Source organism: Nelumbo nucifera, chromosome 5 (genome assembly GCF_055504915.1).
Source record: "Nelumbo nucifera cultivar China Antique chromosome 5, China Antique-T2T, whole genome shotgun sequence".
NCBI lineage: Eukaryota > Viridiplantae > Streptophyta > Magnoliopsida > Proteales > Nelumbonaceae > Nelumbo > Nelumbo nucifera.
The window spans coordinates 4149320-4173813 of record NC_142653.1 but is presented as its reverse complement, the minus strand read 5'-3'; the positions used below and the strand labels follow the sequence as shown (position 1 = coordinate 4173813).

The following is a 24494-nucleotide window of genomic DNA, read 5'->3' as shown; positions in this document are numbered from 1 at the left end:
AGGAAATATATATTTTAGTCAAGTCTGAAGTGTATTTACCCAAGTTTTTTTTCTCAGATTAATAAGGAAATGACCGTTTTAGTCATAAAAATCTATTATTAAAAGGGGCATTTGTGTCTTATTGAAGAAGTGTTGATAATTCTTTTTAGGTGAAAAAATTATTAAGTGATATTCAGGAAAATAAAATTTTCTTGTCCTCACATAAATCTGAAATAAGAATATAGGTTGCAACCTATAAGTTGCAAATTTTTGCTTTTAAACCACATTAATTGAATTCTTTTTACCTTTGTCTAATGCTTCGGTGTCAAGTTTTATGTAAATATAAATTATTAAATGTGTTTATTTTTTTCTTGGCAGTAAAAAATAAAATATGTATTTCTTCTGTGGGCATGTTTATAACCATTCAAGCCTTAGGCTGTGTTTGGTGGCTGTACAAATTTCATTTTAAATCATGGTTTTCAAAACTGGACCGGAAAAACCGGTAATCGTTCAGCCCCTCGGGTCTGGTTATACTATAAACTACCAAGTCTTTAAAACCCATTGAAAAAGTAAAAAAACTGTTGACCTGGGTGGTTGAACCGCTAAACCGTTCTACCCGGGCAGCGGTTCGTGGGTTATCATTTTTATTTTTGTTGATTTAAATAAAATATAAAAACAAAAAAGAAAACAAAATGACCCCCATATCCCCGATCCCATCTCTTATGTTTAGGGTTAGAATGACCCCCTTTTCATTCTAACCCTTCCCTCCTCTCAGTTGTCACACCCAACCGACCACCTGCGGTGGCCACGACCTACGGCGTCCAATGGCAACACACAATGACTGACGGCAATTCATGGTGACCGACGACAATAGTGAGCTTCATCTATGGCACTTAGCGTTGATTTTGCAACAGATCCAGCAGTAACAGATTTGGTGATGGTCGGCGATTTTGCAACCTTACATGTAGTGACGTGATGGTATATTTCCTGCCCACTATTCTCTACCCATGCATGCAAGAGTAAGCATCGTTGTTCTATCTGTAACCTTACCTGTAGCTTGACAAACTTATGAACAATTTGGTGGTTCTCAATTGAGTGTTAAGCTTGAAATTGGTGGTTCCCAATTGAGTGTTAGGCTCGAAATTGGTGGTTCCCAAAAGTTTTGCATTTTTTTGATTTTATACCTTCAAGCTCGAAGGACCTGAAGGTATAAAATGCTTTTTTTTTTAATTTTTTTGTGAGTTTAATTAATTCTTTGATTTTTTTGCTTAATTCTTTGTTTAATTATTTTTTCTGAATCTTTGTTTAATTAATTACATAGATTCACATACTCACATTGCCTTAATTAATTTTGCTTTATTAATTTTTTTTCAATTCCTTGCTTATTTGCTATGTGAATGATGATGATGATGATTATTAGATGATGTCAAAGAATGATAATCTCTTTTTTTTTGTATTTTTTGCAAATATATGGTTTTTGTATTTTCTGCAAGCAATTTTTGTATTTAGGTAGTTTTATTTTTTTGTATTTGCTTTTTTTTTTGAATTTTTCTGTATTTATTTTTATATTTTCTGTGTTTTGTACTGTATTATTTTTGTATTTAGATCGTTTTATTTTCTGTATTTTTATTTATTTTTATACTATTTTTTATTATTTATAAATATATTTTTTTATTTTTTATTTATTTATGATGTCACGGGTCGAACCGTTCAACCCGAATGGTTGAACTGCTTAACCAGAAACTGGTCCCCTGACCGGTTCTATTTCCGATTCATTTTTAAAAACCTTGCTTTAAATGCATGGGAATGTGAAAGGTCTGAGTGTAAATTCTGGTTTACTTTTGATTTAGACTTGATTTTCTTGTTTGTGAGAGTAAAATGGGAAGTAAAGTCAAGTGGCCCTCACTTTAAAATAATGAGAAGAGAGCTAGGAGGGTAAAGGGTTATCTCTTATCTGTCTAAGAGTAAGGTAGGATGCAAGACGATGTGATCCCCAATTTGTACGAGAAAGAATCGAATTAAAAAGACTTTGGTGTAAATTTTAATAGTTTTGGGATGTGAAATTTGCACAGTCAGTGAGTGCAAAAGGGACAAAAAGCACACATTTTATATATGATAGAAATATATATTATAATTACAAACGAATGAAAGCAAATTTTGCACTTCGTTAAGATTTGCACTGCAACTAAAAGATCCCTGGATTCAATATTGTTAATTCATTTTTGGGAATCACATGAATTTCCCTAGCATATCATAAATGTCCTATGTATTTCACTTCCATCGTATTCATGTGTTTGTTAAGTTATCCTCTGCATATAACCCCAGAAACACCAATTTGAATCATCTCTGCAGCTTTAAAATGAATTTCAGCAATGGGTTGGTTTATTGCAGCCAAAAAAAAAAAAAAAACAAGGGTTGGTTTTCTCTTTTGAGCTATTCAGAGTGGGGGGATTGTAGCCTTTCTGTACCTTAATACCCAGAAAGAAAAATTAATGAAAGCTATCTCCTAATTTTAACTATTTCATATCAAAAGCTGTCGATGTTCTACAATGGTTACTCGTAAAAAAACCACAAATCCACAATAGTTAGGTGCGTTTTCCAATTCTAGGTGAGCCAATGGACTCCTGTACCTTCAGTTCAACTAGGAAAAGTCAAAGGTCTCTCCAAAGTGTATCACTTACGTTGATTTTCCAAAGCATAAGCCTGCCTTTTCTGATTAGCTAAGCTAAGCAGCACTTAAGTTGGAACCTCACCTGCTTCTAAACAACAGCCAGTGTCTTTCTTGTCTTTCTTGCATGAATCTTCCTGGTATACCTTTGACATTGCAAGTGGAAGAAATTGGGATGAATACAACTCAAATTTCGTTTTTTTTTTTTAGGCAAACCCAAATAAGTTGGCATGACCTGTCAACTAGTCACCCAGTAAGTAGAACTGTAAAGTGAGCTCGGATGCCTGCGGGCTGGAATGGCTCAGAACGACTTGGGCCATGCCAGGCCCAGCCCGTGCCTAACTGGGTTTGGGTTTGAGGCCCGTGGGGCATGGGTTAGCACATCACAACACAAAAAAAGTGGGCAGTGCTGGCATGGCCCACAATAATATATGTATGTATACATACATTTTATTTTTCAATTTTATTGTCATTTTAAATTTTATTTTATTATTTCACATATAAACAATTATATACACCAAAATTCATATAGAATAAAATTTTAAGATTTTTTTCAATTTATTGTTTATTTTGTTAATTTATTTTAACTTTTTCATTTTTTTTCAATTTTTCTAAAAACATTTATGCCGCCCATGGCCCGGCACGGGCCTAGGCCATGCTGGGCTTCCTTTTTGAGGGATTCTAGGCCAAATAGGAATGGCCCACAGGCCTGCATACTGGCATGGCATGGCCTGCTATAATTAAGGGTGTCAATGGACTGGTTTTGGATTGGACCCCATCCAGTCCAAAATCAATTTGGATGGATTGAATGGACCAACAAGACATTTGATGGACCAATCCAGTCCAAAATATTTGTTAGATTGGATTGGACCTGGTCCATCTGTAATAAGTTTATATTGGAATGGGTTGGATTAAGTCAAATCTGGTCCATTGATATAAGATAAGAATAAAGGTGCAAACATCAATACACATTCAGTTCTTTGTTTGTCTTTGTGGTGAAAAGAATATTAAGGGGGCAATTACTCTTTTGCTTCACACCCAAGGTTCAAAATACTGATACAATCCAATATGGCAAAGGGGATGTGTATTGGTACTTTAAATTTTTTGTCATATTTTTTAGTTTTTTTTTTATTTAAAGGGGGGCTGAATTCCACTATGATGTTGGAAAAACTTATAACCAATCAATTGGCATCATGAAAGTATGAAAGTAGGGATTAGGGTTTTATCAAAATTCATGAGAGGATGTGATAGATTTTCCCCTGGAAATAATATATAAACAACCATTTAAAACAAAACCTTAAAAACAAAGTATTGGTACTCTCATACTCTACCAATTTGATACGTATTGGCTATAATGAGCCGATATGTTGAAAATTTTGTCCTTGCCCACATCCATAATAAATGTGTCATGTGTTTGTAAAACCCATGATAATAAATATATGGGTTGATTTCATTTAAGAATTGTTTTTTATGGGGATTCCATTTTGGAATAGATCAGTTGGAAATTGGTTTGATTTTATCAGCGTTTGGATGTAGTATGAAATGTTTGGATTTTATCGATTTTATCGAATGTTTGAATTTTTTTTACACTTGTCCTTTAATATAACTCCTGGCCTATCCTTGAAAAAGATTAAAAATTACTTTTAACACTTGTCAGAATATTTCAAGTACTGGTTGATGTTTTTTGATGTACTTACTATGTTGTTAATAATAGATCTGGGTCTCGATTTTTACATTGATTAAGTAAGAATAATAAGTTGAGTTTGAAAAAAGTATATTATATATATATATAGGTGTAACATTGATTAAGTAAGAAGTGTAACATTTTCCGGTCCCATATTGGTACATCTAATTAATATATATATATATATTTCAAGCTACAGCCTCCACCATTCAGATACGTGGTTTTTTCAAATTTATACACTTCATTTTCTGAGAAGTTGTTTTTAAAGCCCGCATCCCATTATCACCAAGTGGCCAACTCATTTTCTAGAAAGTTAGACATATGGCATTTTCTGACAAGTTGCTACTAAAGCACACAATTCACTACCATCATTTTTAATTAATTCCTAAAAAAATGTAGAAATACAAAATTAATTATCCACAACCACTTCTGCATTAACCCTCTACGCATCATATCAAAAAAGAAAACTATCTATGTTTTAATAATTATTGAAAAAACTATTTTTGAAATAAATATTTCTTAAAATTTTAATAATTATTTAAATTATTAATAAATATAAATTTAACGTTATTGATTCCATAAGTAATTAACATTATGGATTCCCGGGTCATTCCCTAGTTTATTAATTAATTGAAACAAGACGCAACACTGACTCTATGTCTCTATGATCAGTCTGAGTCCTCCTTCTCGTCAGTCATCTTTTCCGGCGCAATGCACTTGGACGGCCAGAGACTTAATTCCCGGACATTCATCTCCCTTGCCACCGCCGAATGTCTTCTGATCAACCGGTATATCACAGGTAGTCTTTCCTAGGCAGTACTGCACGAAGCCAGTATTGGTTGGAATTGAGCGATGGAGAGTGCTGAACTCAACTAAATATATATCTAGAAAAAGAAGCAAGAAGAAAGGTAGAAAAGTAGTAGTAGGAGGAGGAGGAGGAGGAGGAGAACCCCACCTGCTCAACAACCTTCTTGGCTTCTGATGATGAGGTGCAATTTCCCGGGGTAAAAGCTCCGCAGGCGCCAGTAGGCACATTACCGAAGGTTGCAAAATCGACATTGACAATCACCTTGTGGTTGGGACACTTCAAGTGCGCCTTTGGGTTGGTGTCGCCTACCACCGCCCGTATCTTGCCGTTCTCCCTTTGCCATGACTGGACGTTTGCCGAGTGATGCTCGGTGATTATGCTACATATGGTATCCCTGTTGACTGTCAGTATCTTAATCTCTTCTGGGTTTCCTCCCATTTCCTCTAACACTACTAGAAGGTTTCCACTTGGCTTAAGGAACACCCTCGGGACATGGTACCTGAATCAAAATCATGGATTTATATATATAGACAGATCACAGATGCTGAGATGGATGGATATGGTTAAGCTAGTATCAGGCATTAGGTGCAATTAATTAATTAATACATACTCGGACTGAGTGGGCTTCCCCAAAGGAGACTTATAGTCTACCCAGTAACGACCAATGCTTTTGCCATTAACCCAAACCATGCCCTTGCCCATACTTGTTAGATTGAGAGCGACTGGGTTGTCTCCTTCGGGAGCGTCGAAGTAAGTCTGCAATTAGAAGTTTTCATCTTTATCTGTTACTATTCGTAGCTACATATAAGTTGTAATAAAAGAAAAAGCAAAACTCGGTCTGATCACTGATCAGATTCCAGTAGTAGTGTTTTCCCGCAATGATACCTTGTACCATGTAAGAGCATGTCCACCCCCCTTGGCCTCTTTCCACGATACCTTCTCTGTTCCCTCTGGAGTAAAGATTTCGTTCTTTTCTCCATCCACTCCAACCTGTGGCATGCGCCAAGCTTAATCCTTTGGGTAGCTGCTGCTCATGGACTGAGATATATACATATGGTGCAGTTTAAGCTTAGAAAATTGATGCATGATTACCTGATGTCCCCATCCATTGGCCGATAGATCGAGTGTTCCGGTGTTCAAACCTTGTACAGCTACACGATGAACACCAGCAAGCCTAATGTTCAAGTAGGCTCCACTATCCTTTCATTCAGAGAGAGATCCTTACTTAAGTTTCTTGTTTAAGATAAGAAAGAAAGGAAATTGAACATTGCAGAATATATATATATATATTACCGGGAATCCGACTGTCATTCCTAACAATTGTATGTGGTTGGTCCCAGGTTTCAGGGGTACTGGTTTCTGGAATGTGAAAGACTTTTCAATATGGCTGCCATGTCCGGACCCTGAAATCCAAAACAAGGAAAAGCAAGCAGAATATGTATATATGTAGTAGGGTGGTGTAGGCAATTAGTCAATAATCAAATTGTAAGTTGTAACCGGAGGTAGATGAATGGCATGCTAATATGTACCAACGTATTCGCCGTTTGCAAAAGTGTGCATGACATGGCCGAAATTTGAAACTTGGAGAACTGGATGAATGTCACGTCGAAAGGGAAGATCATCCCTAGTCAACTGGATTCTGCATTTGGAATTCGTTCAGTGCATCAGAATTAATTAATTAATTGGCTATTAGCAAAACAATTAAACAAGGGAACAAGCTTATTGTGTTTCCTTAATCCAAGGGTGTTCATCAGGATGGATGGTTTAATTACTTGGTAGTATACCACAGGTAGTCTGATCTATCCTTAGTCTGATTCATGAGCTCTAATGGGTTCTTGTATTTTACAGGACTTTCATCAATGATTGGAATCTTTTCGTGGTACATCTCCCACTCTAGATTCTTATTGGCCCTTTTTGATATCTTGTAGCTCCTTGAGTTGTGTTGTGAAACCACCTGTGTTTACACAGCAGACATCTCTCTTTAAGTAGTCCTTATTATTCAAAAATAAAATAAGATAATTTTAAAGGTATCGATATCAGAACTTACATTTTGAGTGTTGAACACCACGGTCTTGCAATCTGGGAGGATGCTAATGGAACGTGGAGGAAAGTAATACTCCTTGCCCCTGAATTTTGCAGTTGCCGGTTCTCTAGTATTGTTGTTGCACAAGAAAGCTGCACACACCTTACTCTCAGAATTCTCAAAAATTCTTGCCTGCATGCAGAGTAGAATTTTGGTTAATTATTAGCTCATTCAATTCTCTCTCTCTCTCTCTCTCTCTCTCACTCAAAGGAAGCTCTCTTTAGAAATTGTGCTTTCGCTTTATCCCCCTTACCTCTACTCCATTTTCCAACTTCTGGACAGAGGGAGTCCCCCAAAGCAAAGCCTTCTTACATAATCTCAAAGCAGCATGCAAGTCTCTAAGGTGGCCCCATTTCGGATCCTTCTGCAGACCTGCAAGCACATGAGGAAACCAGTGATGAGGTGTAGTGTACGATTAACAAATTAATTTAGACATGAGGAATATAGGATGAAGTAGTAGTAATTGTGTCCAACCATATTCATCGAGAGGAGCTTCATCATAGTAGCGAGTTGTTACAAAGTCGGCACTTGTTCTACCATAATTCGTCCCTCCATGATACTGTGGATATATGCAGAAAGAAGAGAGAACTAATTAATGAATTAATCCTCATTTCCTTCTCTATTCTTTTAATTCATGATCAATTTGTTGTGAGGTAGGTCAAGCATCACATTTAAATTTTAATTAAGAGATACACCAACTCATCATTGTCCTGGCCATATATACCATATAATAGTTGTTAAGAGTCCCCTTCTTAGAGAAGAAACGGGCAACAGCAAATGCCAGATCTTCTGCTGCTCTCTGAGATGGTGGGTCCCCAAATACTCTATACCTGCAATCCATTCAAATGCAGCTACAAATTTAGCTATATGCTACCTACTATAAACAAATTGCTACAACTTCAATGCTGATGAATTGAGGCGCACTTACTGTGCAGTCCAGTTCTCAGTCCAGATAAAAGGTTTATTGGGTTTGTTTGGGCCTATGAATGTATCTCCACAGTTCCTTCCATTGCATGAGTTGATCTACACAACACGCCAAGCCATCTTATATTTATAAAGCTGATCGATGATTTACTTTACTGCTTATTTTGGTACTCAAGTGTTAGTTAGAAACCTTAATTAATTTGTCAACAAAGAATCGATGGATGCAGGAGTAGGTATAACTTACCACTGGATCGGGAGCTTCCTTCTGTTTGCACATCACCCATGGGACTCCTGTGTTGAGGCCCACAGCCATCTTTGCTGCCCAATGAACGTAACTAATTCCTGCTTCTCGATATGCAAGTTGGATAGTGTTATATTCATTTTCAATCTGCACCAACCAAATCACAGCATAGACTGAGAGTCAGGATTAAACCTGTGATAAAATGAGTGGGATAAAGCCAGCCAAAAGGGTAATTCATATAGTTGTGGTAGTGGAATCAATCAATTAAACCTGTGATAAAACGATAGGACCTCCTTGAGAAGCAAATAGTTTCTCATCCTTCATCTTTTTTACGATCAACTCGGTGAACTTTTGCATGTGGTACTGCATATATATATATATATATATATATATATATGTATATTTATGCATCAGAAATCAGAAATATTTAAATCTATCTATATATGTTTATGTAATGCTAGCTGAGGCTGAGCTGCTTAAAGGAAGAAAATTAAGAATCACCTTGTATGGCTCATTATCCGTGCGGAAAGTAATGTTTGGAACTTCTCTTAGCCAATACGGTAATCCACTGATGATGATCAAGAGCGCGCACTTGGTTTCAGTTTAATTAGCAGAGAAAAATCTAATTAATTATATTTAAGTAGGTAATCTGAAGTATATACCCATAATTCCATTCAGCCTGGACGAATGGTCCAATCCTGAGGACCGCGTACATGTCCATCTCTTTGATCAATTTGATGAATTTCACCAAATCATAATTTCCTTCAAAGTTGTACTGCATTTGGAGGGGAGGTGCGTGGTAGTTAGTTTTCTTATTATTATGTACAGTTGACGACAAGAAGAGATCAAGAAGAAGAAGAAGAAGAGATTAACAACACTAACTCAATCCTCCATGCATTAATATTATAATTACCTTTCCTTGTTTGGGCTCATGAACGTTCCAAAAGACGTAAGTCTCGATCGTATTCAATCCTCCATGCTTAGATTTGTTGAAGATTTCAGGCCACATCTATATATATATGCATGGTTTACAACAACAAAATCCGTCATTAAAGTACAAGAGCAAAGCTTTTCAGTTTCAGATGAAAATCCATGAAAAAAAAAATGATCGATGAAGAAGAATAAGTTGTTACCCCAACAGGGACACGCGGGTAATGGACGGAACCCGAGAAGAAAAGCTCTCTCTTTCCATTGATGATGAATGATCGGCCATCGTAGGTCACCTCCTCGGAAACAGCCGAGACAACAAACACAGAAACAAGTGTAAAAAGGAGAGGGAGAGCTGGGCTTCGTATCAACATGGAGATTGGTCGACGACGACGACCAGAGAATATCTGTGTGTTCCCGATCAGCTTCAGCTTCGACGTGGTGCAATGGCCAATGAAGTTGTCTGGGTCTGGCCTGGCTTCTTAAGAAGAAAGAGCGCAGCGCTGCACACCCATCATCACCCCCCCCCCCCCCCCCCCCCCATTGTCATAAATAGGATACCTTTAAGGAGTAATTTCCGTGTTCTACCTCTGACTCTTGACTCTTGTTTCTTTCTCTTGGTCCTCCTTTCTTACACGTGCAATTTCCGTTAATCGGGATCACCCGCTGAACCACGACCAAGCCTTCGCTATCCTTCTTCCACGTACGTTGGATCCGAATTTCCCGAAATCGGCGTTATTTGGTCTGTCCGTCTCTCTGTCTACCGTCTTTTATGTGGGCTGGACACGGCCCACGGACGAATTCAAATCAGCCCCCCGCATCATTTCGTTCTCAATACACGGTGAAAATGTGCTGTGGAACGTTGTGGGGACAATCTTGTGGGGTGAGGGGGTGGGGGGGCTGATTTGATCTCGATAGAGACGGGCCCAACCTTTTGAGCTAAATGAAGCAATAGGCTTCTAGAGTGGAGTTTGGGCTTGGGCCCAGCCGCTTTTAATATTTCTTGGCCTCTGTTTTTAGTTTGGGTCATTTGTTAAAACACCCCTATATAGTTTTATAAATTTATTAAAATCTATCATATAGTTTGTGTTTTGTTAAAACATTTTTATAATTTTCAATCAATTTACTTAATCGACCTTCTATTAGATGAAAGTGAAAAACGATAGTTATAACAATAATATTTATTCGGATAAATTTAATAAATAAATAAAAATGTCATTTTTGCCCCTAATAAAACATGGACAACTACTCTATTTTGGAACAAACAACCATTGATCCATACCCTTGAACATTTTTCACTCTGTTTAGGAGTATTTTTTAAATAAACAATCATGAGTCCATGCTTTTAACCATTTTCTAATTAATTTAGGTAATCTTATTACTATTCTAGTAAAATGCAAGGTCGATTAAGTAAATTGTTTTTTTAATGCAATAATTATATTTCATTCAAACTAAGAAACTTGTATGAATGCAGGGAAGTAATCGCAGTATCAAGCAAAAAAGAACAAATACAAATCCTTAGAAAGAACAAAATATAGATTGTGGATAAAGGAAAACATAAAAGAACTTATGCAACTTACATAAGGTGAGACAAAATCACCAACAGAATAAATAATTGAGCGCATCTCCAACCACCAAAAGTGAGTGATAAAAACAGTAGTTACTTGCACCAAGAAACTGGAGCTACTTGGAACTGTAATCACTATAACTGTACCTGTTGGAATTGGAACTATCGGAATTGTCACCGTCTGAACTATAACCATCTGAAACTATAACCATTAGAACTGTAATCATCTAAAATTGTAATTGCCAGTGAAATATGATTTGAAAAAAGCCACCAACGGCGGTGAAAGCCAAATAAGTGATGAAGGCCACCACCCAACACCAAAATCTTCAAGGAAGAGTTAACCTCTTATATCAAAATCCCTACATAAAAGAACAAAAAGGAAAAACAAGATAGGGAGAAGCGGAAGGAGAGAGAGGAGTGAAAGAAAAAGGAGAAGTGGAGAAAAACGGATAAGAGAGGAAGAGAGGGAGAAGAAAATAAGGGGTGACGCAGTGTGGAAGCAATGAATCTGGAAAAATTGGAAGAAGAGAACTTGAAGAAATTCTGAAATTATGAAGTATGAATTGATGAATAATTATGGGAAAATAGCAGTATTTATAATACATTTAGAAATTGTAAAAGAACTAGGAAAGAACATGAATCTTGATCTTGATCTTGATCCTCTTGGGCTGTCTTGATAAGGTCGAACCCTCTTGGAATTCTTGGGCTTGATCTTCCACCATCCGATCTCCCTGGCTCTCCTTATGCATGAATTTGGGAGTCTTGGATTTCTTGATGCTTCTTGGAGTCTTTGTTGGATCTTGATTGGAGTCTTGAATTCTTGCTAATCTTGGATTCTTGATAAGTCTTGGAGTCTTGGATTAAGTCTTGATGGATCTTGAATTATCCTTTCTTGACTTATCTTGGACTCTTGACCTTATCCTAGGAGCTTCCGCCCCTAGGGGTGAGATGGGCCTCCATCATTCTCCCCCACTTGGAGAGAACTCGACCCCGAGTCGTGATGAGGATATGCAAGTGTTATCTCTGGCAGGTACTGGTGAAGGTCAACAACGTTGAAGGTCTTGGATATACCCATATGATCTGGTAGGTCCACTATATAGGCATTATCATTAATCTTCTTCACGATCTTGTATGGACCATACTTCCGAGGCTTCAACTTGTTGTAGGTACCTACGGGAATTCTTTCCTTCCTTAAGAAGACCATAACCTCATCACCTACATCAAACACTTGAGACCGTCGGTGCTTGTCTGCGACCATCTTGTACTAGGCATTGGATTGCTCAAGCTTCTGCTTCATGGCCTCTTGGACGGACTGGATTTGTTCTGCCATTTGTTTCGCTGAGATACTGGCACTGGGTACTCTGGGTAGCTTCATTAAATCCAGTGCATGGTTAGGTACCTTCATGTATACGATGGAGAATGGGGACCTGCCTGTAGAACTGTGCACTGCATTGTTATAAGCGAACTCAGCCTGGGCTATGGCGAAATCCCACTGTTTTGGCCTCTCCCGACATATGCTACGAATTAAATTCCCTAAGGTCCGGTTTACCACTTCTGTTTGTCCATCTGTCTGCAGATGGGCTGTACTGCTGAAATTAAGTGATGAATCAAACAATCTCCACAGGGTCATCCAAAAGTGACTGAGGAACCGTGTGTCACGATCTGATGTAATGGTCTTGGGTACCCCATGCAAGCGGACAATCTCCCTGAAAAACAATTTGGTTGTAGCAGATGCATCTGCTGTTTTCTTGCATGGGAGGAAGTGAGTCATTTTTGAGAATCTATCAACTACCACGAAGACGGAGTTCATGTTCCTCTAGGTATTTGGAAAGCCTAGCACAAAATCCATGGACAAGTCTTCCCATATAGCACTAGGAACGGGTAGAGGCATGTAGAGACCTGTGTTCTGGGTTTTTCCCTTAGCTATCTGACAAACATAGCACCTGCTTACAATGGTAGACACGTCCCTTCTTAATTTTGGCCAGTAGTATCGTCCCTTAACTGCTTCTACTGTTTTATCCCTTCCCAAGTGTCCTACTAATCCACCCCCATGCAAATCCCTTATGATCTTTTCGCGGGGGGAGGTGCAAGGGATACACAGTTGTTCCCCTTTCATAAGGAACCCATCATAAATAAAGAAATCCTCTACTGGCTGCTTATTCATGCATTTCTCCCATACCTGTTGGAAGTCTTCATCCTGGGCATATAAGTCTTTCAGGCACTCAAAACCCACAATCTCAACACTGGCTACTAAGTGCATTAGCCACTTTATTTTGTTGTCCTGCCTTATACACAATTTTATATGGGAACTTGTCTAGGAAGGCAGACCATCTAGCATGCAAATCACTTCTTAATTGCTTTTGCCCACTAAGATATTTTAGGGTCTGGTGGTCAGTGTAGAGAACAAATTTTTTTGCAATTAAATAGTGTTCCCATGTCTTCAGGGCTCTAATCACAGCATAAAACTCATTGTCATAGGTGGACCACTTTCTTCTGGCTTCACATAATTTTTCACTGAAAAAAGCAATGGGCCTCTTTTCTTGGGACAATACAGCCCCTATGCCAACTCCACTGGCATCACATTCAACTTCAAATAATTTATTAAAATCTGGCAAAGCAAGAACAGGAGCAGAACATAATTGTTCTTTTATGAGAGCAAAACTTTGCTCTTGTTCTTCTCCCCATTGAAATTTACCCTTTTTCAAACATTCAGTAATGGAAGTCATGATACTACTAAAATCCTTAATAAAGCGCCTATAGAAGGTTGCCAACCCATGAAAACGCCTGACATCTGTGACAGTGGATGGGGTTGGCCACTCCCTAATGGCTTTCACTTTTTCTTCATCTACTTTCACACCATCCTTGCTTATAATAAATCATAGGAATAATAAATTATCAATCATGAATATGCATTTTTTCAAATTAGCATATAATTTATTTTCCCTCAATGTTTTCAGGACCTCCCTAATATGTCCCACATGCTCAGTGATAGATTTACTGTATATCAAAATATCATCAAAATAGACTACCACAAATTTACCAATGAAGGGGCGCAATACCTGGTTCATTAGCCTCATGAATGTGCTGGGTGCATTGGTTAGTCAAAGGAAATGACTAACCACTCGAACAGGCCATCTCTAGTCTTGAAAGCTGTCTTCCATTCATCTCCGGGACGGATCCTGATCTGATGATATCCACTCCTGAGATCAATCTTTGAGAAAACTATAGCTCCATTAAGTTGGTCAAGCATGTCGTCCAGCCTGGGAATAGGAAATTTGTACCCAATGGTGATCTTGTTAATGGCCCTGCTGTCGACACACATTCTCCAACTGCCATCATTTTTAGGTGTTAATAAGGCAGGTACTGCGCAAGGACTCATGTTGATTTGAATGTGTCCCTTTTTTCAATAATTCTTCTACCTTCTCCCGTAAGATTTCATTCTCCTTAGGACTCATTCTGTAATGTGAGAGGTTAGGTAGACTGGCACCTAGAACAAAATCAATATGGTGTTGTATGTCTCTCATGGGAGGGAGTCCATTTGGTAATTCCTCTGGAACTACATCATGGAATTCATCAAGTAGTCCCTGTACATCTGCTGGAATTTTATTTTCATCATTAACATCTTCTCCTTTTACTACTAGCAAATGTATTTCATGAGTATCCTTACATTCTTTAACAAATTCAGCATGATGATGGGTGATGGTAAGGAAATTCTTCTCATGTGTTTTTTGAGCATTTGTAATATTTTTTTCAGCCATGGGTAACAAAGTATAACGTGTACCTTCTTTTTCAAGTTGGTAGGTATTCTCCCTACCCATGTGCCTTGCATCTGTATCAAACTGCCAAGGCCTCCCTAACAAAATGTGGCAAGCATCCATATCAACAATATCACAATATACTTCATCATGGTATTTACCAATCGAAAAAGGTACATTGCAGCGTTCTTCCACTCGTACGCCACCTCTTTCCTTGATCCACCCAATTGTGTATGGGTTGGGATGTTTTTTAGGGATCAGTTGTAATTGTTTGATGACATTCCTGGAAATAATATTTTTCTGACTGCCACTATCAATAATTAAATTAAATAATTTTCCCTTGACAGTACATCTGGTACGAAAAAATTTGTGCCTTTGAGAAGTATCCTTATTTTTATAGGACAACATTAATTTTCTGACCACACAAGTAATACTCCTCATGTTCATATGGACCCTCTTCATCTTCCCCATCAGGCCCACAGTATACCTCATCCTCAATATCTTCTTCTTCCTCCCTTTCTACCATATTAATTGCCTTCCTCCTGGGATAGTCACTGGATTTATGTCCAACCTCATTATATTTAAAACATTTAATAGGAACAGGCCTTGCATAAGGGTTACTGGGTTTAGGAGGGTTGGAAGGATTACCTCGAGTATGTCCTCTTGTAGTAGCCTTACCGGCGTTACTTGTGCTTGCCGGGTGAGAGGGTTGCACTGTCGGGACTGATTTGTTCATGTCGATAGTTGCCGGTTTGTTGTCGCTCCCGCTGTACCGGCGGTAATTATCACTGCGTGCCTTGTCTTGGAACATTAATTCTACTTTCAAGGCTAGGTTCCTTGCTTCCTGCACACTAAGAACCATTTGTACACCAATTTTGTCCCTGATGGACGGTCTTAACCCGCTTAGATAATGGGCTGCCTACTGGTTATCACTTTCAGACAACTGGTTTCTTTTTGCTAATCTTAAAAATTTTGATGTGTATTCATTAACACTACGTGAACCTTGCGTACACCACTGGTAAGATTCAAACATATATTGTTCATAGTCAGGGGTAAAAATCTACTTCTGATTAATTGTTTCATGCGCCTCCAGGTTCGAACAGGACCCCTTCCTTCTCTAATCCGGGTCTCTCTCAAGCGTTCCCACCAAACAGATGCGCCTCTCTTTAATCGGAAAGCTACTAGTTTTATCCTCCGTTCCTCTGGTATATCCACGTACTCAAAGAATCTATCGACTTCTGTGATCCAATCTAGAAGTCCATTTATGCCAAGATCTCCACTAAAAGTAGGAATATCTACCTTGAGTTTAAATTCATCATTATTCCTACGGGGATTGAAATTACCTTGATTGTGCCAATTTCTGCCGTTTCTGTCATTGCCGGGAAGAACTGGAGCACCACCAAATTCGAAATCATCATCACTGTCGTCGTCAAGAACTGGGCATCGGGACGCAGTAGCGACGGGTGGTCTGTCGTGGTTGTCTCCTTCGATCTGCTGTGGATTTTCCCGGTTCCGTGGGACAACTTCCCGTAACAAGGTTCGTAGTTGCTCGGTCACCTTTGCCAACTGATGTTCGATGTTACGTGTGGCCATGCGCTGTTCTTCAATCGCTCTCCAAACAGCTGGGAACCCCTGATCTCCGTTACAGGGTGGGTTGCGACTACTATCGTCTGGGTTGGACATGGCTGGGCGAATTCCCTACTCTGATACCACCTGACGCAGCGTGGAAGCAATGAAAACCGGGCTGGCTATGCAAGCACCGGGCGATCGCTAGCTTCTAGCGAAGAACACCAAATTCTCTAGGAGAGAGAAAAGGTGGCAAAAATTGGAAGAAGATAACTTGAAGAAATTCTGAAATTCTGAAGTATGAATTGATGAATAATTATGGGAAAATAGCAATATTTATAATACATTTAGAAATTGTAAAAGAACTAGGAAAGAACATGAATCTTGATCCTCTTGGGCTGTCTTGATAAGGTCGAACCCTCTTGGAATTCTTGGGCTTGATCTTCCATCGTCTGATCTCCCTGACTCTCCTTATGCATGAATCTGGGAGTCTTGGATTTCTTGATGCTTTTTGGAGTCTTTGTTGGATCCTGATTGGAGTCTTGAGTTCTTGTTAATCTTGGATTCTTGATAAATCTTGGAGTCTTGGATTAAGTCTTGATGGATCTTGAATTATCCTTTATTGACTTATCTTGAACTCTTGACCTTATCCTAGGGGCGGCCTCCATCAAGGGGGTTAGTGGTAACTCGCTAGGCAAATCACCCAAAAACGACCGAAGAAAGAAGGACGACGGAGGGTGGTAAAATGTAAAATATATAGGGTAGGTTTAAATAAACCTGTGAAACTATAGGGGGTGTTCTAGTAACGATCCTTCTAATTTCTACTTTCTCGCGAGTCGCGGCAAGCAAAACCTATATACTCTCCTCTTGGACTTCTCCCTCCCAAGATTTGAAATTCCCTCCACATTTCCACAAGGCCACCGTGCCAAAACAGAAGAAAGACATTCGGTTCCGTTCAGGGAAACTCCTAGTCACTGTGACTGATCTATCATCTTCGCAAAGAAAGCCACCATGGCCACCCACCAAGACGATCTTGATCTTCTTCTGTCTCTTCAAGATAGGGTTTTGGAAACCCCACCTGCTTCTCCTTCTACCACTCGCTTCTCGGAATCAGGTAGGCTTGTTTCATATTGATTCTGAAGCGGACGGACCATCCTACTCTTCGTTTGCCTTTTCTCTTTCTCCCTATACGGGTTTTCGTGGAGATCCATCCTCCGTGGTGTTTTATCTTAGTTTCATGATTTCGCAGGTTACATTTCGGATGATGGGTCACCGAAACGAAAGGGCTGTAATGCGGACATGTCTGTATTCAAAAATGCTGTTGAAGACTACCTCGAAGATGAGCCCGACATCCTCGAGAAGGTTCCCAAGCTGACCAAGCCCAAGAACTTAAATGATGCTGATGTTGAAAAGTTTTCGGGTTTGCGAATTAGGTGATTCTTTTAACAACTCAGATTGAAAATTAACGAAATCTCTATCTCCTTCTTTCCCTCTCCCTAGTTGTTTCATCAACTCAGAAGGATAGTATCAAAATGGTTTCTGGTTATATTTTTCCATGTTCAGGAATCAGTTGCTCTCCCCCGCTGAACTGAGCAGCCATTTCTCTGATATCCGCTTTGTCCGATTGCCCGTAATAAGGTACTAACTGCTTACTTGATTCAAGTTGCGATAAACTACACTGTACTTACACGTTTGATCTTTTTTTTTTTTTGTCTTGTGATCTCATGCATTGAAAAATATCAGGAATTTGCTGATGGGTGATACTCTTTCCGGTTGTTGGGCGACTGTTGGAGTTTTGACCGAGAAGGGGAATCCAAAAGTGAGCTCCACCGGAAAGAATTATTGTATATGGAAAATTGGTTGTTTGGATGAAAAAACTGTTCCTGTTTTCTTGTTTGGAGATGCTTATACTAAGTACTGGAAGGAACATGCAGCGACTGTATTTGCTTTTTTCAATTCCAATATTCGAAAGGATGCCGAGGTAATATTCTAAGAATGTAATGAAGTTGAAGATGTATATGTTTATATCTAAGACATTCTTAACTCCGTAATCTTTTGGTAGGGCAAGGGGTTTTCTCTGAGCGTGTATTCAGCTGGTCAGATTTTAAAGATCGGCACCTCTGTGGATTATGGAATATGCAAAGGAAAAAGGAAGGACGGGTTGACTTGTACAATGATCATAAATAAGTACGCAACTCACAGTGCCTGAAATAGAACTGACAGTAGTATTGAATGAATTTTGCATTGCTGATTGTAATGTAAAATCCTTATCCCTCTAGCTATGTTGAGATTCCAAATGATCAAAAACAGTTAATTTCCCTTTTTCTAGTCACCATCCCAATTTTTTACGTTAAAAGATTACATATGTGTAGCCCCTTCTTATGTATCCTGAATTGGCATCTGGACTTTCAACGGTAAGCAATTAGTCAGAGTCAGGGTTCAACTGGAAATTATACCATCCTTCTTGGCTCTTTGTGTGTTTTCCATTCTCATGTTCCTCTTGAACCCTATTGTTTTATTGGTCTCATGAACCTTATTTTCCTTATTTAATTGCATTGCAATATTTATTACATCTTAGGAGAGTGAAAAAAATGAGTTTGAAAATTCCCACATAGGTTATTTCTTATTCCTTTTTAATGCAATTGCACTGCTTTAAAAGAGTGCCTGAAATTCACCCATGGTCCCAGGCCAGACCCTTTAATTTTATAGATAATGCAAAAGAAGGTACAATCTAGGTGGTTATGGGTCTCTGTTCCTTGGCCCAAAGCCATGCATATGGTGAAGAAAAGAAAACCATCCCTCCCAATGCAACCCAACTAATGACCAGAGATACAAAGTTTCTTTTCTTTTCATTTCATTTTTTACCTGTGGTAGGGGGGATGAGGCCTTACCTCAGATATGCCAACACACAAGAACAAGTTGAAGTTCCAATAGAAACTAACTTGTGAAACTATCTTGAGACCAAGAAAGTTCATTCCATTCAGGATGAAGATGCTTTTAAATGATCTTGGCAACCTTCTACTCAGTCAAATCAGTTCCCAGCTTAAAATGCTATTAACCATCTTATTTCCCTCTGTACATATATGGCACACTACTTTTAAATCTTTGATAGACTTAACTAGGAGTGCAAATGGATCGGATCGTGATTCGATCCAATGTATATTATATATTTATAAATATAAATATATTTTTTATATTATATTTTTATAAATTTGTTATACTATTCATTTTTTTTTTATAAAAACATGTATATATATGATGAAAATAACTAAAAATACTTGTATTTTTTGTTTTTGCTTTACTTAAATTAGTATATTTTATTTTTCTTTTAATAATTTGTTAATTTTTAAGGAAAACAAGTTGGATTGGATCAGATCCGAATATTCGACTTACCGATAGGATTCGAATTCAAATAGAGTCCTATCAGATCCAATCAGATCTTCGGATCGGATCAGATCCGATATGCACAGTGTTGGATTGGATTCGAATATACCCTGATTCAAATCCGATCCATTTGCATCCCTAGACTTAACCACATTGTTTGTTGATCAATGTTGGTATGATTTGCACCCAACCCCTCTTCAATTTTAGAATGGATTGTCTATGGATGCTGTGTTTTTTCTTCATTGGAAGTGGATGAATGCTATTTTCTGTAATGGTACTGTGAACCTGAGTTTGATTTCATCATTAAAGATGAACTGTTAATATAACCACCTTTCTCTTTTTTCATCTATTTTGTTTTTTCTTATACTTAATTATGTTTATAATCCTATATTGGCCTTAGGATTATCTCCTGAGGACTAAACTTAATCATCTAAGAGCCATTTGATAAACGGCTGAAGTGGATGGACTGAATAGCTTATTGCTTTGTCTTTTAGTGGATATGTCATTAAGGAAGTTGTGAGCTCCTTAATGGCTGAAGCTGAAGTTAGTTGCTTACTATATCATTTTATATTTATTATTTAATTATTTCATCCATAAAGGATAAAGCAATAAGACATCCAATTCAGCTGTTATCAAATAGCCCCTTTGGTCTCTTGCCCCATAAGACTAGAGGTGGATTTACGTTAATTCAAGCTATCACCTTTATTTATTTCTCTTTTTAATCCAAAATAACGTTTATACTACTTGGGATCTTTTCTTTTCTTTGAGGATATTGCAGTCAATTTGGATTAGATGGTCTTCACAACCAAGCTATCTATTGAACTTTCCTACATGAAAGGCTGCAATTGTTTGGATGTGATTTCTATTTTCTCAGTCATAAATAATAGATCTTTGTGTTTTAAATTCCCAAGAATTGTAAAAGATTTTTGAACTAGTTTTATTTGCCAACGGAGCATAAGTTATCATTTCCAGAAGTAGTTGCAAACAAAAAGCCTTCCAAGTGTTTCTAGAAATACTTGGTTATTGGATTTTACTGGTAAATTGGTTGAACTTTAATCTATACACTGGTTGATAACTTGATATGTACATTCATGGAAATGCAAGCTCAATCTACTTGTAAATTAATAGGTTGCAACAGTTCCTAATTCAAATATTAATTTATCATCTCAAGCATATTGGCATAGGCCAATCTTAGGTTCCCTTAATATAAACTAATAAATATTGTTTAATCCAAAGTAGGTTTCATGGCATGATATTTGGCATTAGAAAATTTTGTAACAATTTCCCAGTTCTTGCTTTTTCATGGTCAGTATTCTGTTAGAACACAAAAGGAAATTTAGCCCTAATTGGCATCAGAATATATTAAGATGCTTAAGAGTCTATATGGGGATAGTGGAACACATTTGAACTTTTTCCTGTGGTTGAAGATGTAGCCACTCCCAGTTTGCGTTCAATATTGTCTCTCACAGAACTAAATAGTCAGAGAAATATGATTTGTCACAGTTTCAGACTTGTAGCTAGTGTGTAATAGATGATGGATCATCTGCTTATTTAACACCACCCATAATTTTCATTCCAGATGAGGAAGTTGTACATTGTTCTGAAGAAAGTATTTCCACCATAGCCAACTCTTACTCTCTAGTTCACTCTAGCAGCAAACATTGAAGTTTCATAATGTATGTATGGTCAGTATCATGCAAAAAGCAGTATCAACCCGCACAAAATCACGACTGCAGACTTCTTTTTTTTTTTTTTTTAGTACAATGTCTAAGCTTGAAGCTGACTCCCAATCAGTGGGTTGCATGGCTTTGCATCAGAGTAGGTGCATGTAATGGTTGAAAAGAGTTAAAGAACAAGAACGACTAAGCTTGAAGTGTGACCTTGACATGTTTTAATCACATTCTTTTCATAGCCTCATTGCTTACTGTTCTTCAAAGTTGATGATGTAACGAGTATTTGCAATGTATCCATTGTCCATGACCATGAATAAGTGCATATTGTTTTCTGATAAAATAATAAATAAAAGAATGAGATTGCCGCTATTCTTTTTTTAGTTACACTTTTCTTGTACCAAAGTTTATTTTGACTTGGGGATATTATGAAATTTAATCTAACCAAGTCACTGTAATTTCAGACGCCATGGCATGTTTTGCAAGTACCATATGTCGGTAAGAATGGATACCAAAATTGTCATTCAATATTTGTTTCAACATTAGCTTCTGTATCAAATGATTAATCAAATACTTCTTTGATCTCTTTTTTGGCAGAAAGCATCCCAAAAATACTCTGTTAGTCGTCCAGAGCTCAGAGGAGGGCAAGTATTTTTCTGCATTATAGCATGTTGAGTTTGTTAGCTGTTTTCTGCCATTTATTTTATGTTCTAAAGCAGAAAAAGTTTCCCTTCATGTTCATCAGCAACTTGCAGACAGCCTTTATGAAACCCCTGAAGTCTGAAGGAATATACTTGGTTGATCCTCTCTCAGACAAAAGTAACTTAAGAAAGCCCATGCAACCAGTTAAAGTGTTATCTGTGGATGGACTAAAGAAGGCATTAAGGTATGCCCAGGAATCTTAAGCTTAAAGTGACTTTCAATATTATCCTCAAAACAGTTAAATTAAGGGGGTATTCGCCAATATATATGCTTTTGTTTTTGAAACAAAAACAATTCCTTAAAGGCCATTACCCAATGTTGGAGTGATCTGGGATCTTGAGAGGTATGTACTGCATTCAGATCTAACCTTTGACATTTTGTCACAAAGTGGCTACTCTCAGACTCGAATCCATGGTCTGACACTGTCAACCTGAGATTTTACCATTGCACCAAGCAATGGCCTCTAAAACAAAAATAACTGTTTTTTTTAATCAATCAACAAAAATAACTGTTATGTCAGCAAAATCATGTTAAGGTGTGTTCAGAAATCTTTTGCTTAAAAGTGACTTGCAATATTGTCATCAAAACAGTTAATCAAGGGGGTGTTTACCAATATGTGGTTTGCATTATTGGCCAGTACTCCAAAAAATGTCAGCCACATTTTCATGGTAAATTTCATCTCTAAAATGCCAAAGGTTAACTGAATTGTTGGTTAATTTTCCAAAACTAAATGGGATTTCACCAACATGTATGATTTTGTTTTCCGGAAGAAACAAAATTGCCATATGATGTAGGAAGGGAGGGTGGAGAATGTCCTGTTAGGGTGAATGTAGTGGGAAAAAGTGGAAGAACCAAGGATCTGAATTAGGAGAGGAGAGGTTAATATCTAAATAGGAGAGTGAGAGAGGGACTGCTTTCTCCTCCAAATTGCTTCAAGAACTTGAGTAGAAAGTACACCAATAGGACTACGAGCAGGATGAAATTCAACTTTGAACATTTGTTTAAGAGCATTTCAGTTTTCAGCTTTAGGAACCACCATCTCAAACTTCTTTATTGCTAACATTATCTGCAGAGTGTTGTTATTTATTGCTAACATTATCTAAATATTGTATGTAAATATAAAGTAATGCAGGTAAAGTGACAACTAATGCTCACTCACAAGGAATAAGATTCCTCACGGAAGTTACAGGTTCAAAATCATTCTCATCTCTTGGCAACGTCTGTACTCCTGTGCTTTTTCTTTGTTTAAGCCTTGTGTTTTATTTCTCACAGGAAAGATGCATCCTAAAAGTTCAAGTAAAGGATATGAGATGCATGATCAGAAAAATGGTAGCTCTGGTAGCTCAGAGAAGAGGTGAATTATGGGCATGGATATTCTTTCTTTTAAAGAAAATTTCTTTAAATTTGTAAAATGTGGTTTGATTTCGCACTGAATATAGATGCATGTATCACTACTGTTCAGGTTATCATCAGCCATGATGTCGACTTGCACCAATGTAAAAAACCAAAATTCAGAGGCAAAAAGAAAGAAAACTGATCAGACGGTGAAGATGATTGAATTGGATCTTGTTAGCTCAGATGAAGAAGGGTGAGACCCGGGGGTGAACCCTTCTCACCAATCAGGCCATTATTTACCCCTTGCTTGTACCATAGTCATCATGCCTTCATCTTGTATTGCAAGGAGAACGTAAAGTTTAGCAAATGGAAAGATCGATGCCATCAACCTTCGTTGGTGGCTGAAGGAAATTCAAGTGGTTTTTCTCAACTCCACATTCAATGGATTGAAAAAGTTCACAACTAACTTATCCCTAATATATAAAACGCAGCAGGATAATTTGTACCGGAAGTTCTCCAAAAGAATAGAGCCACTTGAACAAAAAGCTTTTTTTGACACTTGCATTTGTCTGTTCCTGCAAATGCTTATAGATTATCTGTTGATAATTGTTCCTTGCATGCGTGTCCCAACTGATTTCAGGCTGTCAGAAAAGGAAAATCCTTAGTATATCTTAATACCTGCAATTGGTTGAACTTGAAGTAACAACCAACTCCACTGTGTCACATCTCAGCCTTTGTTCCGACATAATCACGCTGATTTTTAGGTGGGATTAGTGGTTCTGTTCTGACTTCTGACTTCTGATCCTCTTCGTCTTAAACATGTTGGCTAAGACTGTTAAACGATGATGAGATGAGGGATTGCGAATGGCTTCCTGACTCCTGTATAATAATATAGGCCCACGCACCCTTTCCGCGGGGGCCCATGTGATTCGTAACCGCAGGGCGCAGGTTGTAGATACTGAAAATTATCACCTGCTGCCTGTATATTCTGAACATTACACTTTTGTAGATGTAGTTCGTTCACACATCTGACATACGACTGGATCCATCGGATTTCGCGGTTCTGGGCTTTCAGTTGTTCTGCCCTTTTCCTTGCGTCGAGATTAGTAAGTAGGCATTTGTATGGTTGTCTGTACTTTTAAATAAAAATTAGGCTGTGTTTGGCTTGATGGAAAGTATGAGAGAATGGTTTTTTAAAACG

The 24494-nt window shown here is 37.9% G+C and overlaps 2 protein-coding genes across 3 annotated transcripts; one reads left to right on the top strand and one right to left on the bottom strand.

Moving 5' to 3' along the window:
• Positions 1 to 4831: 4831 nt before the first annotated feature.
• On the bottom strand, positions 4832 to 9838 carry LOC104603863 (beta-galactosidase 13-like). Of its 2 annotated transcripts, XM_010268033.3 has the most exons (19): positions 9521 to 9838; positions 9301 to 9396; positions 9050 to 9162; positions 8889 to 8955; positions 8658 to 8750; positions 8391 to 8534; positions 8151 to 8245; positions 7947 to 8052; positions 7697 to 7781; positions 7476 to 7594; positions 7187 to 7354; positions 6912 to 7093; positions 6669 to 6778; positions 6433 to 6542; positions 6232 to 6339; positions 6025 to 6129; positions 5750 to 5895; positions 5287 to 5638; positions 4832 to 5150 (listed from the first exon to the last, which is right to left on the bottom strand). In XM_010268033.3, the coding sequence occupies exons 1-19, from the start codon at positions 9686 to 9688 to the stop codon at positions 5022 to 5024; spliced, it is 2496 nt and encodes an 831-aa protein (XP_010266335.1). In that variant the 5' UTR covers positions 9689 to 9838; the 3' UTR covers positions 4832 to 5021. The 2 variants fall into 2 exon arrangements, with proteins under 2 accessions (XP_010266335.1, XP_088744098.1); XM_088887972.1 differs by lacking the exon at positions 8658 to 8750 and having other exon boundaries at positions 9521 to 9837.
• Positions 9839 to 17066: 7228 nt separating this feature from the next.
• On the top strand, positions 17067 to 23691 carry MCM10 (minichromosome maintenance 10). Its single transcript, XM_010267684.3, has 11 exons — positions 17067 to 17316; positions 17452 to 17635; positions 17766 to 17840; positions 17946 to 18183; positions 18265 to 18389; positions 21721 to 21754; positions 21854 to 21900; positions 22002 to 22142; positions 23083 to 23147; positions 23231 to 23312; positions 23421 to 23691. The coding sequence occupies exons 1-11, from the start codon at positions 17214 to 17216 to the stop codon at positions 23548 to 23550; spliced, it is 1224 nt and encodes a 407-aa protein (XP_010265986.1). The 5' UTR covers positions 17067 to 17213; the 3' UTR covers positions 23551 to 23691.
• Positions 23692 to 24494: the final 803 nt, after the last annotated feature.

Bases quoted from the DNA above. Each gene is read 5' to 3' on its own strand.
- LOC104603863 (XM_010268033.3), bottom strand. From the start codon at position 9,688: ATGTTGATACGAAGCCCAGCTCTCCCTCTCCTTTTTACACTTGTTTCT. The intron at 9,397-9,520 runs GTAACAACTTAT...ATATATATATAG, and splicing joins ACCCGCGTGTCCCTGTTGGG to ATGTGGCCTGAAATCTTCAA. The intron at 5,896-6,024 runs GTATCATTGCGG...TTCTAATTGCAG, and splicing joins ATGCTCTTACATGGTACAAG to ACTTACTTCGACGCTCCCGA.
- MCM10 (XM_010267684.3), top strand. From the start codon at position 17,214: ATGGCCACCCACCAAGACGATCTTGATCTTCTTCTGTCTCTTCAAGAT. The intron at 17,841-17,945 runs GTACTAACTGCT...GAAAAATATCAG, and splicing joins GTCCGATTGCCCGTAATAAG to GAATTTGCTGATGGGTGATA. The intron at 21,755-21,853 runs GTAAGAATGGAT...CTTTTTTGGCAG, and splicing joins TTTGCAAGTACCATATGTCG to AAAGCATCCCAAAAATACTC.